The sequence below is a fragment of the Triturus cristatus genome, chromosome 7, assembly GCF_964204655.1.
Source record: "Triturus cristatus chromosome 7, aTriCri1.1, whole genome shotgun sequence".
Lineage (NCBI taxonomy): Eukaryota > Metazoa > Chordata > Amphibia > Caudata > Salamandridae > Triturus > Triturus cristatus.
This window is the reverse complement of record NC_140590.1, coordinates 78857787-78876312: the sequence shown is the minus strand read 5'-3', so window position 1 is coordinate 78876312 and position 18526 is coordinate 78857787. Positions and strand designations below refer to the sequence as shown.

Here is an 18526-nt window from a genome sequence, read left to right as displayed (position 1 = left end):
AGGGAGTGTTAAGTGTGGCTGGAACTGCCAGTGATGTAGCTGTTGGGACGGATGGTGGCCGTGAGGCTGTACATTGGGCCGTGGGGACTGGTAAGACCCCGGCTGTAGTGGTACAGTGACAATTGCAAAAGCATGGGGGGAGTACTTTATTATTGTTAGCACCCTCAGTTAGACCCTTAATTTGTTTTTCGAGCTTAGTAAGAAGGGTCACTATTCCCTCCAACCTGGATTCCAGGGGTACCAATAACGTGCGCAGCAATAAATCTAATTGCTGCGGAGCTATTACGTCCCCGGGTGGCTGTGTCATAAATGCGGGAGAAGCTGGTACCTGAACAGGGTGATCCCCAGGGGACTTAGAAGAGGTCGAAGCTGGAGGGAGGGTGCAGCTGCCCTGTCCATCTCTAGCCACCGGGTCGGCCACTAAAGCTGCACCTTGTTGTGCAGATTTAGCTCCCCCTGGCTTGGAGCTAACTTGCCTGATAGCTTTTGGCTTAGTTTTTGTTGTCAGCCCTTCCTTAGTAACCCTTTTTTTCCGCAGGGTCGGTCCCGACCTGGTCACTGGGGGGGATGTAATTCTTAGGTTGATCGCGGGGTCATTATCACTCGAAAGTTCACTAGTTGAGGTGTCATCAACAAATTGGGTTAGAGGGAGGACGTTACTACTCGCACCAGTACCATTTGGGGTGCGTGCAGATGCAAGGAGGCCCAAAGAAGATCTTCTTGCTAGGGCCAAATCCTGCGAGACTCTGCGCTCCATGAGGACAATACCCTGATCGATCACCGAATTAGCTCTTACTATGAATTGATCTAGTGTACCGGTGAGGTTGCCTTTGGTCGCATGGTTCCTACCCTCTTTGGCTGCCATGCTCGATTAAGATGTAGCACAGTGGGCAGTTAAAATAATATAGCAACAATGTACCCTCCACAAGTCAGTATGAAAGGTAGTTAAAACCAAGTGCAATAAGAGTGACATAAAATGAACACATACGCGTTAGTCCGTGGGTGAAAGAGAGGTGGCCCTGTCCGGTCTCTCTCGGTCTCAAACGGGCTACAACGGGCCCGCCCTTGGCCCGGGCTTCGCCCGCGCTGCGATCCGCGCTGCGGATTCACGTGGACGTAGCTAAGTAATGAGGGGGGCGGGACTTCAGGAAGAGGAGCAGGTGAGCCGGATTAGCGGAGCGCAATGCTCCCCGGTCCTCGCAGTCCCGTTGTTTCAGGCGATCCAAGGGCCCCACAGCAGCGTAGCGTCCTGGGCACAGGGAGCAAGAGGGAGACCCAACCTTCAAAGCACCAGCCGAGTTTTTAAATGATGGTGGTGGAGCCTGCGAGCGGCTCCCGCGCAGCGGGGGCCGCGAGGCGTGGCATCGGCAAAGTGACCAGCGGGAAGAGGAGCAGGTGAGCCGGATTAGCGGAGCGCAATGCTCCCCGGTCCTCGCAGTCCCGTTGTTTCAGGCGAACCAAGGGCCCCACAGCAGCGTAGCGTCCTGGGCACAGGGAGCAAGAGGGAGACCCAACCTTCAAAGCACCAGCCGAGTTTTTAAATGATGGTGGTGGAGCCTGCGAGCGGCAACCGCGCAGCGGGGGCCGCGAGGTGTGGCGTCGGCAAAGTGACCAGCGGGAAGAGGAGCAGGTGAGCCGGATTAGCGGAGCGCAATGCTCCCCGGTCCTCGCAGTCCCGTTGTTTCAGGCGATCCAAGGGCCCCACAGCAGCGTAGCGTCCTGGGCACAGGGAGCAAGAGGGAGACCCAACCTTCAAAGCACCAGCCGAGTTTTTAAATGATGGTGGTGGAGCCTGCGAGCGGCTCCCGCGCAGCGGGGGCCGCGAGGCGTGGCGTCGGCAAAGTGACCAGCGGGAAGAGGAGCAGGTGAGCCGGATTAGCGGAGCGCAATGCTCCCCGGTCCTCGCAGTCCCGTTGTTTCAGGCGATCCAAGGGCCCCACAGCAGCGTAGCGTCCTGGGCACAGGGAGCAAGAGGGAGACCTTCTGTGAATACCGAAAGCCTTAAAATTAGGATTTTTCTCAGTTTAGTAGTAGTATAGTTAGGACTCCTAACTTTAGGACTCCTAAATGCCTTCTGTGAATACCGAAAGTCCTAAAATAAGGATTTTTCTCAATTTAGTAGTAGTAAAGTTAGGACTCCTAAGTTTAGGACTCCTAAATGCCTTCTGTGAATACCGAAAGCCTTAAAATTAGGATTTTTCTCAGTTTAGTAGTAGTAAAGTTAGGAGTCCTAACTTTTGGACTCCTAAACTGAGAAAAATCCTAATTTTAAGACTTTCGGTATTCACAGAAGGCATTTAGGAGTCCTAATGTTAGGACTCCTAACTTCTGTGAATACCGAAGTGAGTAAGTGTCTTCTGTGAATACCAAAATGAGTAAGTGCCTTCTGTGAATACGAAAATGGTAGTAAGTTTAGGATTTTGTCTTAAGTTAGTTCTGTGAATCGGGCCCAATACATGTTTTTAGTATTCATGGACTCCAAAAGGTGGTAGCCAGTGAAAATCTGGAACATAATTGAGTCCTTCCTCCTTGGAGAACTAGGCATGGGCATCCCTGTGTGTAAAGAGCTCACTGGAGGTTGAGCTGGCCACAGCAGACTAGAGCTGCCTTCACAATTCAACCTACTCTGCAATTTCTTTCTTTATTTAATTCTTCATGTAAACTCTTTGTCCTTCCCAGCACAGAGAAGATGAAGGTACCTGCACTCAGGGAACGGACTACTGGGGCTAGCGAGTCCAACTATTTAATGGGCGCCTCTTTCTCCAGAGGTAATATTAACTTGTGTTTAGCATGTGAATGAATGAATGAAGAAGCATTTGTAAAGCGTCTGGTTACCCGGAGGCATCCCCGCGCTAAGAAGACACTAGATCCAATTCATAACATATCACGGGAAGAGAAAGGTTTTTAACTGTTTGCCGAAGTGACAGTGGTTAGGTTGAGAACGAATATGGAGAGGGACCTGATTCCAGAGCTTGGCAATACAGTATGAGAACATACGGCCTCCACATCTGGTTCGTTTAACTTTTGGAACTATTAACAGAAGTTTACCCTCTGATCTTAAAGCTCTTTTAGGTTGATAAGGGTGAACCATAGCCTGGATCAGCCGTGATCCTTTTCCTGTCAATGATTTTTGTGCGATGCACATGGTCTTAAATTGAATCCTTTCCTGGATAGGAAGCCAATGCAATGAGGCTAAGGCAGATTTGGCTGAGGTACGTTTCGGGACATTCAATAGAAGCCGTGCTGCACAATTTTGCACAGTCTGTAGTACTTTAGTGGTGGACTGCGGAGCTCCGAGATATATAGCATTCGCATAGTCCAACCTTGACAGGATTAGCGCTTGTACCAACAGTCTTGTGGCCAGGAAAGGAAGAATGGGGAGAATTTTCCTGATCATCCGCAGAAGGCTGTAACAGGTACCTGCAACTTTCCGCGCCTGTTCCTTAAAGTCTAGATTGACATCTAAGACGACTCCTAGACTTTTTATGGACTTTTTTGAAGTGGGTGGGGGGGGTCCAAGGCTGATAGGCCACCAAGAGTCTATATTCAGAGGGGTCACCTTACCAAGAAACATAATTTCTGTTTTAGCTCCATTGAGCTTCATGTAGGAGGCATCCATCCAACTGGCCACTTTTTCCAAACAGGACGTAAGAGCCCCTTCTGTGTTGTCATTTTTGTTCAAGGAAATGACTAACTGAGTATCATCTGCGTAGGTGACAATCTGCACCCCAAATGGGGTGACAATATGGGCCAGCGAACTCAGGTAGATGTTGAACAGAGTGGGGTTTAATGCGGAGCCCTGAGGGACTCCGCAGGTAAGGGGTACTGGATCAGAGGTGCAGTCTTCCTCAAAGACAGAGAAAACACTGTCTTCCAGAAAAGACTGCAACCACTTCAATGCAGCACCCCCAACCCCAATGCCTCGAAGTCTGCTGATCAGGAGCGAGTGGTTGACGGTATCGAAGGCTGCGCTGAGATCTAATACGATAACTGCTGCGTAGCCTCCGCTGTCAAGAATCTCCCTAGATTCCTCCACAACCGACAGAAGGGCGGTCTCAGTGCCCTGCTGCGATCTGAAACCTGTTTGAGAGGAATGCAGCAGATCATTATTTTCCAGAAAACTCGACAGAACAGAGTTTACATGTTTCTCTGCAATTTTACTGATAACAGGGAGCTGGGATATAGGTTGGTAGTTCGCCCAGTCTTCCGGGTCCAGATTAGGCTTCTTCAACAAAGCCTTGAGCATTGCCCTCTTCCACAGAGGAGGTACAATGCCTGTAAGGAAGGAGGTATTGATCAGGTCAACCAAGACTGAGGAGATGGTCTTCCTAATCTTAAGAAGAACAGTGGGTGGGGCTGGGTCAGAGGGTGAGCCAGATTTGAGGTGAGTTAGAATTTCGGTTAAGGAGGCCACGTCCAGAAGGGGAAATTCTTCCAATGAAGCTTGCTCCTGGATGGGATCAATTTTATGTGACAGCTGCATATCTCTTTCCGTAGGGAAGGATTTATAAATGGTTTGAATTGTAGCTGAAAAAAATTCTGCTAGCTGATTACACCAAGATTGAACATTATCTATGGCCAATGAAGGAGCAGTAGATGTCAAAAGTGATTTGGCAATCAAGAAAATTTCACGCGGAGAATTCACCGCAGATGTTATTTTCTCCTGGTAGTAATTGCCTTGTGCAGATTTTATCTCTACTTTGTAGCGTCTAATAGCTTCACTATATTTGACTTTGTTAATGGATGAAAAGTCTTTTCCCCATTTCCTTTCGAGTACTTTACACTCTTGTTTAAGCTTCCGGAGCTCCGAAGAGTACCAGGGATTTTTCTTAGAACCAGTTTTCATCTGTATCTCTTTTTTTGGAAGAATGATATCTAAGGAGGACTCCAGCCAGCTGTTAAAGGAGCCATTGGCAATTATGGGACTAGGATGAAATGTGGGTCTAGTGGTGTAAATTTACTGACAGTGCACAGTGTAATGGCCACGATTAAAGGACAGATTTTAGCAATCGAGAACAGGTAGTTTCACCTGAGAGGCGGGTGAGGAGGTGGAAGATGAGAGCAGGGTGTGCCAGGGAAAGCATTTCTCAATCTCATTATGCAAACTGGGGATCTCCCAGCATCTACACCAGGGAATAAATAGCCTGCTCTACAGCACCCTGTGGGAGACGACTATCAGATCCTCAGCCGCGTCACATCAAGCTCCAAGCTCTTCGTCACCATGAAGGCGCTCCTTGCAAGCATCAGCATCCTCGTTGCCTTCATATCTAGAGGTCAGTTTCATCCCTCTGATTTTGAATCTCTGTCATGCACAGATGTGATGTTTCATGTTGTTAGCTGTAGTTTCTGCCATGCTTTTCTTAGCATGTGTGTTATGGTAAGATCTATTGACCTGGGGAGATTTTGCTACAAGTCTTTCTATTGGATAAGATGTTTTCTCGGTTCAATTACAGGATCATTGATTGATGCACTTGGAGATGTTCATTTATTGATTATTTGACCAACACACACATTTATATCAACTTGAGAAGTCCTTGGGGGGAAAAACAGATTGTTTACAACAGACTCCTGGACACTTCCAGAGTTAATCCGATTTTCAGACACGTTTTGGGTTGCAGTCACTGGCAACACAAACGCGTCAATTTACACTGCCCAGAAGCATTCCGCCATCTTGCATACAAAGCTGAATTCTTCCAGATTATAGAGACTTCAGTATCTGCTCTTTCACGGGCCAGACAGGGCCATCCAGCCTGCCACTTCCACTGCCTGCTCTCTCTTCCTGAGCCGAGCCCATTTCATGACATTGTGCTTCAGCTGTGTCAACTTCTTCAAAGTGAGTAACTTGTAGACACAATGGGGCATATTAACAAGCCAGGCGATAAAATTATCGCCGCTTTAGCAGCAGAAAACTGCCGCTGAAATAGCAATTATGGGCTTGATAATCTGCTCTATGGAATTCCAATTGAAGCCCATGTTAGACGCCCTTCACATTTAACATGGGCTGCAATTGGAATTCCATAGAGCATATTATCAAGCCCATTATCGCCGTGGCGATAATTTTATCGCCTGGCTTGATAATATGCCCCATTATTCTTGTATTTCTCCAGAGGACTCAGGCCCCCTGCTGTTAGTGTTGCAGGTTTTCTTAATCGACGTCATAGTGCGTCAGCCCGCGCGCTCAGTTTTCAGCCCTCGGGGGTGTTTGCACCCATGTATAAATTGGTATTGAAATAGCCCTGCAGAAAAACGTAGTGCTGTGCATTGTGGGGGACAGCCGTGGATAGGGCCGCTTGTTTTCTTTCATTTCCTCGTGTGTGCCCCCTGCATGAGCCCGGACGCCGATGACGCGCGACCAATGAATAATAAATAAGTCTTTCATTGTTTCTTTACTTTCTGTGTTTTTTTTACTTTGAATGCTCTCTTTACATTTTCGTCATAGACTAAGAAAGAAGCGCGATTTCTAACCTGTTTTAATTGCATCTGAAAGGCCTTAGGATGTATTCCAGGCTCCTGAATAAAGCCAGCACCTGTCCATCAAATGGGATATTCACACCGTCTGGGCGAAGGTCGCACCTCATTAGTCGGAGAGTCCTTAATACAGCAATTAACAACTCAGCAAAGTGTCTGCATCTAGGCTTACTTACCACAAGTTGAAGCTTTACTTTAGCAACATTTGATAATGTTTTTTTTTTTTTTAAATGTACACATTCAGCAGCAAAGGTTAAACTATGTGGCAAAACCAGTTGATCCACAGTTACGCTGAAAAAATTCGCATAGCAAAATCCAGCTGTTTCCAGCGGCATTGGCTATTAACATTTAATCCATGTACTCGACCACACTTGCATTCGTAAATTCACCAACTCACACATTACTGTATTCATCCAGCTATTGAACCATTACACTCTATTCACTAACTCACCCATCTGCACAGGCACATTACTGTCAAAAAATGAAACAGGAGTTTAGCAGATACAAAGCCACCCTCATTGGCTTTCCCAGTGCTTGGCTATGCTTCTCTTCTGTTAAGGGAGCATTAAGGAATTCTTTTTGGGGGGTGGGCATTTGGTACATTCATCTGTAGTGCATTTCCTCCCCTTTTTAATAAATTAATAATTAGGACTTTTTCTTGCAGGAGACTCACTGAGCTGTGAAGTTTGTTCGAACGTCAATGGCACAACATGTTCTGGCAACCAGACCGTCTGTGAAGGCCACACAACCAGGTGCGACAACACCTACCTGGAGTTCACATACGGTAGGTGTCACGCGGCCACGCGCCAGGGTTGCGGTGCAGGATCCCTATTGTGAGGATAACAGGTACACCACAGCAGTGTAGACTGCTTCTTTGAAAGGGAGACAGGGGTGGCAATGGGCCCGTCCGCTGAGGCAGGGGTGCGCCACGAGAGAGGCCAGGGAGGGAGACCTGGACGCATTGGTCATCTGCAACACAGGGGAATGTTGTCGAGGAAACTAAACCTCTTTGTTGACAGAGATAATCTGAGGGTTTATGGAAGGCAAATGGATGGCAGGGTCAAACCATAGGACATTGATATACAGAAGTAACATGATGCACCAATCACAGGGAGCAATGGTTAAAGATGGGAAGGTGCAGGTCCAATCAGAATCCTCCATTGAAAATAATAAGATGAAGATCCTATCAAAGTGCCTTGGTATAGACCTTGGCATGGCACAGGTCCAATCCCAGCACTCCGTAGAAAATAATACGATGAGGCCTCTACCATGAGGTGCGGCTCCATTCACCGCTGTTCACAGAAAGTAATCCAATGACAGTCCTAGCAAGTGTCTCAGAACAGAGAATGGCCTCATGTTGGAACATCTGTATGCTCCAGAGATACACTACCAGAGGACAAAGGTCCAATCACAGCCATTTATACACAATAAGAAGGTGAGGGTCAATAGAATCCTTTTCCATAGCAAATAATAATTATAAGAAGGTCCAATCAAGAGTTCATCAGTATGGACAATGGGATTGTAGAGCAATATGTTGATGCCCCAGTGATATCCTATGAGAAGGTGAAGGTCCAAAAATACTACCCTATATTCAAAACTAGGGAAACAAAACCAGGACTCATGGACAGATAATGAGAAGATGAAACCCTAATCTCAGGGTCCAATAGAGAAGAACCCTCCAATCAAAAGACCACATTTAACGACATGTAAAGATCAGAGCCATGGCTGATAGTGGGGAAGTGCATACCAGCCACTGACCTGCTCCCTCAGCACTCCCCGATGGGTGATGGGCAATACTGAGAGCCAATGGCAAGTCTCCATTATAAATGAGTGGAAGAGGCTCATCCATTGGAAGGACTTCATGAATGCTGCTGATCTATTAGAAGGGCTGCAACAGGGACCAGTCTTTCAAAAGACCCATGAGCCCAGCTGCAAGGCTACTTGACAGATAATGGGGAAGTGCAGGTCCAAACACAAACCCAAGAGACTACAACAGGTGTGGGTTCGGCACATGACCTGGTCAAAGACCAGCACTATCACCATTACCCACTCCACCCAGCCACAAGGTTCACCACCCACTGCGATGATTTGGGTGAAGGGCCCAGTCACAGCTAATCCTTGTAGCCTAGCTGCAGAGCTCATTCCCAAAGGCCACGCGCACCAGGGACTGGCGCCCACGAGGGGTTGAGTCAGTGCATGGCCTGACAGCCACTGAGTCTCTGTGGCCAATGTACACTGAACATGGAAGAAGGTTTGCACAGCAGGTCTAGGCTGCCCAACATTGGTTGGGTGCTGGCTCTGGACAAAGCCAGGCCCTGTAGCCAATTCCAGCTGCACTTGGATCTCAGTTGCCTGCCTGGGGCAGGATTGGTGCAAGCCTTGCCATAGGCCAGCTGCAGCCGCCAACCCGCACTCTGCAACTCTAGCACACTGAACAGGCATCTTTGGACTTGTCTATATGTTCTGTTTTCCCATTTTTGCATCCTGTATGAAATGTTGCTATGAGCAAAAAACACTGATAGGATTGACTGCAAACTTGGCATGAACACAGAAATTGTGTTCTCCCCTATGTTGGGTGTAGATCTGGAGCAAGAAGGATTTAAAATAGTTACTGGGTGAGCATGTTAATACTTTAGAATTTCACCACCGTCTAAAATATCGCAAATCCCTAATTACATTTGATTTGTTTATTTGCCATTTTTACATTTGCATTAAAAACAAATCGTTATTTGAGTGATGGAGAAAAAAAACCTTCCAATATTATGGGGGAGGTAGGAGCTGCATTAGAGCTGCCCAAGGCTTCGGGAGGGCTGGGGGGGCCTAAACAAGGGGAGAAACTGTGCTTTGTACATGGCATAGAATTATGCAAACGGCGGATGCAGCCCGCTACACAAATGCACCCTTTCTTTTTCCCCATTGGTAAAATATTTTTGATTTGGACAAAGCCCTTTTCCTTCGTCCCTATCAAATATGGCGGTGATAAACTGCTCTCCAACATCTTGGAAGGGGGCTCATTCTATGGCCATTTCCCGGGTGCGGAAGGATGTGATCAGAGTTTGCAGTATCCACAAACGTATGGGTTTGTTGGCATTTCCAAACTAGAAAAACTAAAAACTGCCTGCTTTGCACACTTTACACCCTTTTTATGACATTGGTACTGTATATTAAACATGAACACATTATTTACAGTAATACCTTAGCACCATCAGGTGTCACAAGAAGGTATGGTGCCTCATAGGACTAATTAATCTGCTCTATGATCTTTTGTCCTCATGATAACAGAGTCGAATTTCAACAGGTCTACTCAGCCTTTCAACTTTCTGAGATTGATCAAGGGAGTGCCATTGAGTTGCCTAGGAATAAACATCTCTTATACAATTCCAAGATACCCCAAGGAGTGAAAGTGTGCTTTATGAACACAGGTCATGGTATCTGCAGAAAGTTGCAAAGTGGTGGCTAGAAGCCCTCTCTGGAGGAGCGGTCATCGCAGTCCGTATGTTTTGATCAAGCATTGATTTGCTGGGCATTCTCCATCATGGAAATGTGTTTTGTTGGCTTTTGAGGCGGGGTGACCTTATTGACTTTGTGTTTCCATAGATGGCCAAACAACATCCATGACCTTCAAGGGCTGTGCAGAGAACCAGAACTGCAGCAACTACTTCTTGAGTGAGAGCATCAAAGGCTTCCAGTTCCGGATGCAGAAAAGCTACTGCAAGGAGGAAAACTGCAACGCTAGGGATCTCGTTGGTAAGTGGACCTCAAATATCATAATGCGCCTAGCTGAAACGATAATGACTAAACAAATTCTCTTTTTCATTCCAAATCAGTTGAAGAGCTCAGGCCTGTAAAACATTGAGCCTTGCAGTCTGAACCAGAACAGTCCAGAGTAGAAGCCCCATTCCTCCATTAGCAGAAGGTCTCTTTGAAGGTCACAAAATATTATTCGCTTCTTAGAAAGACTGAAATTAGTAGTCACAATCCAAGTCTTGATGGGTCTGGAGACCTCATCAAAAGACAACTCAAAGCCACATATGGCCACCATTCCAGTGCTGTTCTTGGCCAGGAGGTTTCAATGATCCCTGGTTCTTCTTCGGTGGGTGATATTCCCCTGCCTTCATGCCTGCTGCCCACACCAACCCACCAGGACACACATTTCATTTTCAGTGGCTAAAAGGCACAGGGCAATGTTCAACTCCCCTTCCACCACAGCCTCTGTGTATTCATCGCTTAATTTGTAAATAAATATGTGCCAGGATCCTTGTCCGGAGACCACTGCAGTGAGCACCACCCAATGGCAGTGTCCGTGCTGCCAAGGACAATTCAGACTTTTTAAACAAAAAAATGACTAATGCCTGCCGCCCAAGCTATTCTTATATTATTTAGATGACATGTCTTAGTCATGTTTAATGTTTATAGAAAAACAACTGTTTTTTTCTTCATCGCAAAATTAGGCAAACAGCACCACCATGTGGCTGAAAGGCAAACATTCTGGCGTTGACAATTAAGTGCAGATGCCGACCACCGGAAACCACCGGTTCAGATTAAGCACTAAGAAGACCCATTATACTTCCCAAAACATTTGCTCTGTATTCCTGCCGTAGTATCTCCTCTAATATCTTAGTTTTCTTTCAATGTATCGTTAACAAAATTCAGCACCATTAACTGAGGGGCCTTAGATCTCAACGTGACATTGTTCTTCTCTATTCACATAGTTTAACACAATGTGTGGTGCTTTCATAAGAATGTGTCCTTAATTATATTTGATTCACACTGCAGCGAATATCTAATTGGGCTAGGGAGCCAGAGTTATGGAGATATTGCACCGCTGCAAATTTATAACATTTAGTAGGTGTAAAGCTATAATGGCTGCCCAAAAGCTAGCACCACTGGCTTGGAGTGGCTGCACGTTTGAGAAATGCACTGCCCTTCCCCCCTACAGATCAGCATTCCTACATGTGTATTTACATGAAAACAATCTTCACATACATACTTGTACATACATACAGGCACACTCATCTGTGTCTGTATATGTAGAAAGAAGCATGGATGCACAGACATGACAAACGACCCCCCCACACACACTTTTTGTGAGGGGTGGTTGCATGATATTCTTCTAGGTGTACATAGTATATAACAAGCATTGACAATGCAATAGGTCTCGCGTTTGATTAAGTTAAAGCCATTTGCTTTGCTAATTGTATTGTATAACAAAGCAAATGGCTTTAACTTAATGAAAGGCGAGACCTATTGCATTTTTTATTCCTGAAATGACTCCATCATACCATTTCACATAATTCCATGCCATTTGTGGTAAAAACCGACCGGGAAGGCATGGGAACAACAGAACGCGAGTGGCTGCTGTTCACGATGCTTTTGTGAAATGCGTTCTTGTGCCAAAATTTGACATGAGGGCTCGTTTTGCACAAAAATAAAGCTCTGAATGGCGAACTTGTCTTTCCCACGATTAGGAGTAATTTTGTGTTCATTTTGCCAAAATTACGTGGAGTTATGCGAAATGCAATTTCGTGAATTTCACAGACCCCTCGTGAAAAGGAGATCTTTGTTGCCAACTCTATCCATGGCTGCAAATGTCACTCTGTTTCCGGCTTTCTCCCTCTTAAGTCCCTCCTTTCACCACCACTCTCCCTCATTCTTTTGTTACTTTGATGTTTCTTTATTTCTTTCTTCTTTCCATTATCTCTTTCTTTTCTTTCTTCACCTCCGTTGTCCTCTCTTTTTTTCTTTCTTACTTCCTTTTTCTTTCTTTCTTTTTTTTCCTTTCTTGATACCGAGCACAAGGCATCTTTCATACTCCATGTAGTGATAGCAGATGTGTAGTGGGGGTGTAGGAGTAGGGCCTAGAAGGCTTGTGGGTGAGCAGCTGGGAGAGAGGGCAGCTGTGGGCAAGACGAGAACAGGCCCCCACCTGTCCAAAACACACACACAAGGCACACAGTCCACACATCAGCTCAGATAACAACATACACACGAACACAGAACATGCACAGCAACACTCAGAACCACACACGCAAACCACTACACAACAAAGCACACAGTAATGCAGATAGTAAAACAGAGAAACACAAATAACACGCAGAATACATAGCAACATCCACACAACACCCAGTCTCTCTCTCACACTCACACACAAGTCCAGCGCCATTATAATGTGAGCAACAAGTTTTAGAGAAATGCAACACGACCCTTCATTAGTGTGTTTGTTGTTAGAATTAATTTCACACTGACACACCTTAAAACCACATAAGCATACATGTTAGACTAAAAACATACGAGGCTTCTCATGGATGGTTTAGTCACACAATTATTTAGTTATTTAGTGCACTGCTCACTAGTGTGTGAGCCAAAGTATATTTTTGGGAGGTATTAATAACAGCTTCTAAACAAATAGCGACTGCACAACACTCAGAACTGAATAGAAACATAAGCTGACACGCACAGGGTTGGAGCCCGCCCGCAAGGGCGAGACACATTCTAAGGGGGGGGGCACCGGAAGATACTGGATCTCACAGCCCCCACCCCACAGAGACAGTCCCAAACCATCTGGTGACCCCTACCTCCCATAATCAGAAAGCTATCTCAGGAGAAGTAAACATTTTGGAAATAACAAGTCTGGCAGATACACACAATACCACGCCCCCCACCCCAACCACCCCCAGATCCCACCCCGGTCACCCCCAGATACGTTGTTCTGTCTGGGTATTCATAGAGAAAAAAATATGTGCCCAGCGAGATACATATACATATCAACAGAAACATATCTGTATATGGATAAATATTAAATATGCGTACAGATCTATACACATGTGTATAGATACTTGAATATACAGATAGACATTACAGGTATATATATATATATATATATATACACACACACACACACGGAGACCGGCAGATGTACACGTATTCATACTTACAGCTACACCACACACACACACAGGCACACACACAGACAACGTTAATCTGCAAGACTGATACACATACGTTCCGACAGAGCCATAAATGTACAAGACAGATACATATGTATATACAGATCGATAAATATAGAATCAAGACCATTAACCCTAAATATGTTGTAATATTTGTGGGGAGTTATATAACTTCTGCACCAATAAAAGTTTGAAAACTGTGTCAGGTTCTTAATAGTTGATCTCGGAAGAGATTTATGCCCTCCATAGCACTCTCCGAAAGATCCAACATACGGACAGTGAACCTGGACTGGAGGCGTCGGTCTGTGATTTACTTCTCATACAAGACGGAATAACTAGACAGAGGGAGCTTTGCAGATAAACAAGGAAGCAAACAAGCTGCGTAGTGAAAGCAGCATAGTGAAAGCGGCATTTGAAAGCGGCATTTTTGGTAACCGTAAGAATACATTATAATAACAACAAGCTGCGTAGTGAAATTGGCATAGTGAAAGCGGCATTTGAAAGTGGCATTTATGGTAACCGTAAGAATACATAATAATAACAACAAGCTGCGTAGTGAAAGCGGCATAGTGAAAGCGGCATTTTTAAGAAACGTGCCAGTAACCGTAAGAATAAGTAATAACAACAAGCTCCATAGTGAAAGAAGCACTGGACAAGGGAGCTTTGCAGATAAACAAGGAAGCAAACAAGCTGTGTAGTGAAAGCTGCATAGTGAAAGCGGCATAGTGAAAGCGACATTTGAAAGCGGCATTTTTGGTAATCATAAGAATAAATAATAATACCAACAAGCTGCGTAGTGAAAGCGGCATAGTGAAAGTGGCATTTGAAAGCGGCATTTTTGGTAACCCTAAGAATAAATATTAATACCAAGCTGCGTAGTGAAAGCGGCATTTGAAAGCGGCATTTTTGGTAACTGTAAAAAATAAATAATAATAACAACAAGCTGCGCAGTGAAAGCGGCATTGTGAAAGCGGTATTTTTAAGAAATGTGCCGGTAAAAATAAAGAACAACCAAAACACACAAGAATGCGCACCAAGTTCCATGCCGTACAGGAAACTTCATTTCCATTGCTATGACACCAGAATGCAAAATGGCATCGAGCTGTCCACAGTCCCTACGGACTACAGACATGCACATGCTTTTTGCTATGGACAAATAGCAAGATCAGCCATGTTTGTCCATGCAGACGCGTGCATGAAAGCCCTCGGCAGAATCGATTTCAAAAGGTACTTGCAATACTGAGGGCAACGCATGCACTGCTTTCACTAGGCGAGACCTAAAAAGAAGTGAAGCTAATACAACTCTCGAGACCATAGTGTGTTTGACCTGCATAAGTATACATCCCACCCAGCAATGCACATAATAAAGTCAAGTTTACCCAAACCAAAGTATAATTTCCTTTCCTTTGGCTTCACAGTACCGCCCAGGAACGACACACCCAACGGAGTGCGATGCCCCGTGTGTTATTCTGAAAACGCCACTACCTGCCAGTCTATTGAAACCATGGAGTGCACCGGCCTGGAGACCAAATGCATGGATTTTGGAGGAAAAATACGCCAATATGGTATGCTAACCCATCCTGATTTTAGGGGTATTTGACTAAGAAGGGGCTTTGTATGGGAAGCGGTCAGCTACAGAGTGTCAGGCATGCAGGAATGGGATCAAAGCGCATGACTTAAAGTTAGATTTTTACCTTATGTGGGATTCCCAATTTAAATCTAACACTTCGACAAAAGCAGTTTGTTTTTATTGCTTCTTTGGCAACCAAGGGGCATATTATAAAGGACGGCATTAAAATTATCGCTGGTTTAGCGGCAGAAAATTGCCGCTACAGCGGCGATAATGGGCTTGGTAATATGCCCTGGAGAATTTCAATAGCAGCCCATGTTGACACCAAAACATGGACTTCTATTGGAATTCTCAAGGGCATATTATCAAGCCCATTATCGCCACTTTAGCGACAGTTTTCTGCCGCTAAACCGGCGATAATTTTTAATGCAGTCCTTGATAATATGCCCCCAAGTCTCTGACTTCACAAAACTGGAGACTGCTGGATCCACCCAGATTCCAACCATGGGTAGTCAAAATGAGGCAATCTAAAGATTAGGAAGAAATGTATTCCCTTAGAAGAGGGACTACCCTTAGGTTTATACAAATCTGGGCAGGAGATTAAATGCTTCAAGAATAGCGGCGAAGAGGGGCAGCAATAGACACATATAAGCCAACTATTAGTAATGAAGGGCCAACTGTGGACATTTTCCGTAACGGTCTGTAGTTTTTAGGAGTACCAGAATAAATTAGATAAGATATGCAAAATGAATTTCTTTGAACAAAAACAGAATTTATGTATTTTGCGACTATAAAGGTAATTTAATGTATCTATGAATTATTACTGCACATTACTATTTTTTGCTACTGAATTATTGGTTTATTGATTCTTTAGTACCATGTCCCTGTGATATTTGGGATAAATAATGCTTAAAAAAAAGACTTAGAGCTAGACCGGTTCTCCATATGAAAGAAGCAGACAGGTTTCAAAGGACATGGCTCTATCTACTCAAGCATATTGTTCACTGTGAGAAATGCTGGGCTTTGACTTTGAACAGTTCCTTGAAAGATCGGACCATCAGTGTGGGCCCACAGGCAAGGACCTTCCTTAAAAGCACAGTGCGGCAGGAACAGGATTACCTCTCATTGATATATTTATTGATTCACATCTGTTCCTTTAAACCAATTGAGGACGTATTCCTCCTCCTCATATGTTAACTCCTTCATAGAGTCAGAACATGCATTCTCCAAGAAAGGCAACTTCCTAACTTTCCTTATCACCCAATGCCTTTGAGGCATTTGCCAAAATTCAATAATAACTGACTGGTCCACAGGTCTTTGCATATCTGCCCTTTGTTTGTACATAATATGACTTCTTTCCATTCAGAACAAGATCTAATATGTTTCTATGAAGTTCCTGCTTAAACTCAGTCACTCGGAATGCAACCAGTTTTTTTGCTTTTGGAAGACTTTTGGCCCAAGATATTGGAATGTATAAGTTCTGTAAGAGTAAAAAAGTTGTTCACCCTAGCTTCCCTTGAACTGATGGTTTGTATCTGTCATCGCTTTACCAAGTCCTCCCCATTATGCATGGGTATAGGAAAAGGCTGCATCATAAGAGCTGCGGGTTAGGTAAAAATGGGGAGGAATAAAGTCTGGTTTTAGCGCAAGGTGGAAGAATAAGCTCTACCTGGTGTTCCAACCTCAGGGGACATTTAAAGTTCTACACTTGGTTTTTGGTAACATTGAGAAGTTTATGGAGAAGGAGGGGGGTTGTAGCCAGTGCATGGAATCAATAGAAGTGTAAGAAGAATACATGCTGCTGTGCATGTGGACAATCAGTTTGTGGTGTTTGTTTGTATGCACAGAATTGTGTTACACTTCCCTTTCTAGTTTATGTTATCTTGTAAATTCCAGGGACATATTTAATACATTTTAGGGAAGTATATAAATATTATGCAGGGTGTATTTGTAGATACATGTGATATAGACTTATATTCTAGTATCCTTTAATTGAGAATACCCCTTTCACAATCCTTATTCATTGGCTAGTATTTAGTGGATTCAGTGATGTGGCCAAGCCAATGTCCTTGATGTCAGGCGTGGTAAGCTGCACTTTCTCATGACCCATTTCTTTTTCTCTTCACAGACAAGATCTTGACAGTTGCCAGCAAGAACTGTGTCAATGAAGACCCTTGTAAACAACCAATAATGTATTGTTCAGATGGTCCAGCAGTAGAGATTGAGCACTTCCACTGCTCCGACGGTGAGAAATATTCCTAAAACAAGGGCATGTCAACATCTCCAGATCAGCAATTGGCTTCCTTTCCCCGGCAAAATAGTTCCTCCTCAGAATTCTGCATCTATTGAGTATGCTCTTCTAGAAGTATCGTCTCCTGGTCAACCAGCTATTGACCTCTTGTATGAGCCCATTTCACATACATTGATTTTATTTGTTTTCTAGCACAATCTGCCAATTTAATTGCATCTAAGTACAGCTCATCATTTACATCAGGCAGGGGTTAAGTGTCAGAAAGTCAAGTATTTATACTAACAGCAGCATGCCCCATCACTTGCGATGGGAAGATTACTCCACCATCGCAGCACCCACTCCATGAAACTCGGGGTTCAATCAAGCTTTGGAGCCATGCTTTTCAAGTTTACCTAAATGTCATCTTCAATTTGCTCCCACACATTTATTTGGGATTCATAGATGAATCTTGACAGTTGGGGCAGTCTGAATGATTTGGGAGTTCAAATAAATTTGAAATGAAATTATTTAAATATATTTAAGGTGAATATTCCTTGCAATCTAATTTACAGACTGGAGTCGGCCAGAAGCTCACATTGTCTGCAAAGTTGATTGCCATGGCTTATTTAAAAGCTTTCCACACCAGGTGGTCGAACAAAGATATTAGGAAGATGGTGCCTCAACACTGACTGGCTAGGCAGATATTTCAGGTGCATGCCTCTGTGAATGGATAAGAAAAGGTGGTCTGGTCAGTTTAGAATTGAAAACGCCATAATCTCTCTGGGTGTTAAGGCTCCAGAATCGATTTTACTAACCTCATCGGTTCTGTAAAACTAAGCAGACCAAGATGCAGTACGATCAAACACCAGCTTTTAAAAATAGGTTGCTATTCTGGAAAAGTCATCACATGTCGACATTGTACAGTGACGTTCACAAGGATGTTTTTATTGTTATTTAGTCCTTTGGGCGTGAGGCACTATTGCCTTGCAATCCACAGATGAGCTGACCTGGTAAATCTAGAAGACTTTTACCCAACACTGGTTTATTTGCTATTGTAATATCTAGAAATGGATCACTTCTGGAATACAGAGCTGCTCTAAATAGAGACACAACACCCCTGTTTGTCTGACTCTTTGATGTTCATTTAAAAAGTATGAAAATTATAATCTGCAATCGGTTTTGACTGTTTCCCTATATATCGATGCCCGGTTTGTGTCATAGGATGCCTTTTACATTAAAAATATGAATAGAATGATGGGTTCCCTTGACTTTTTCCACAGGGGTGTGCTCACTTGGACAACTAAAATCCCC

At 44.4% G+C, this 18526-nt stretch overlaps 1 protein-coding gene across 1 annotated transcript; it reads left to right on the top strand.

The window, feature by feature from the left end:
* Window positions 1–5169: 5169 nt before the first annotated feature.
* On the top strand, window positions 5170–18329 carry LOC146808864 (phospholipase A2 inhibitor and Ly6/PLAUR domain-containing protein-like). Its single transcript, XM_085615678.1, has 5 exons — window positions 5170–5273; window positions 7133–7252; window positions 10066–10215; window positions 14834–14980; window positions 17114–18329. Exons 1-5 carry the CDS (start codon window positions 5222–5224, stop codon window positions 17245–17247), a joined length of 603 nt encoding a protein of 200 aa, XP_085471804.1. The 5' UTR covers window positions 5170–5221; the 3' UTR covers window positions 17248–18329.
* The last annotated feature ends 197 nt before the right edge of the window (window positions 18330–18526 follow it).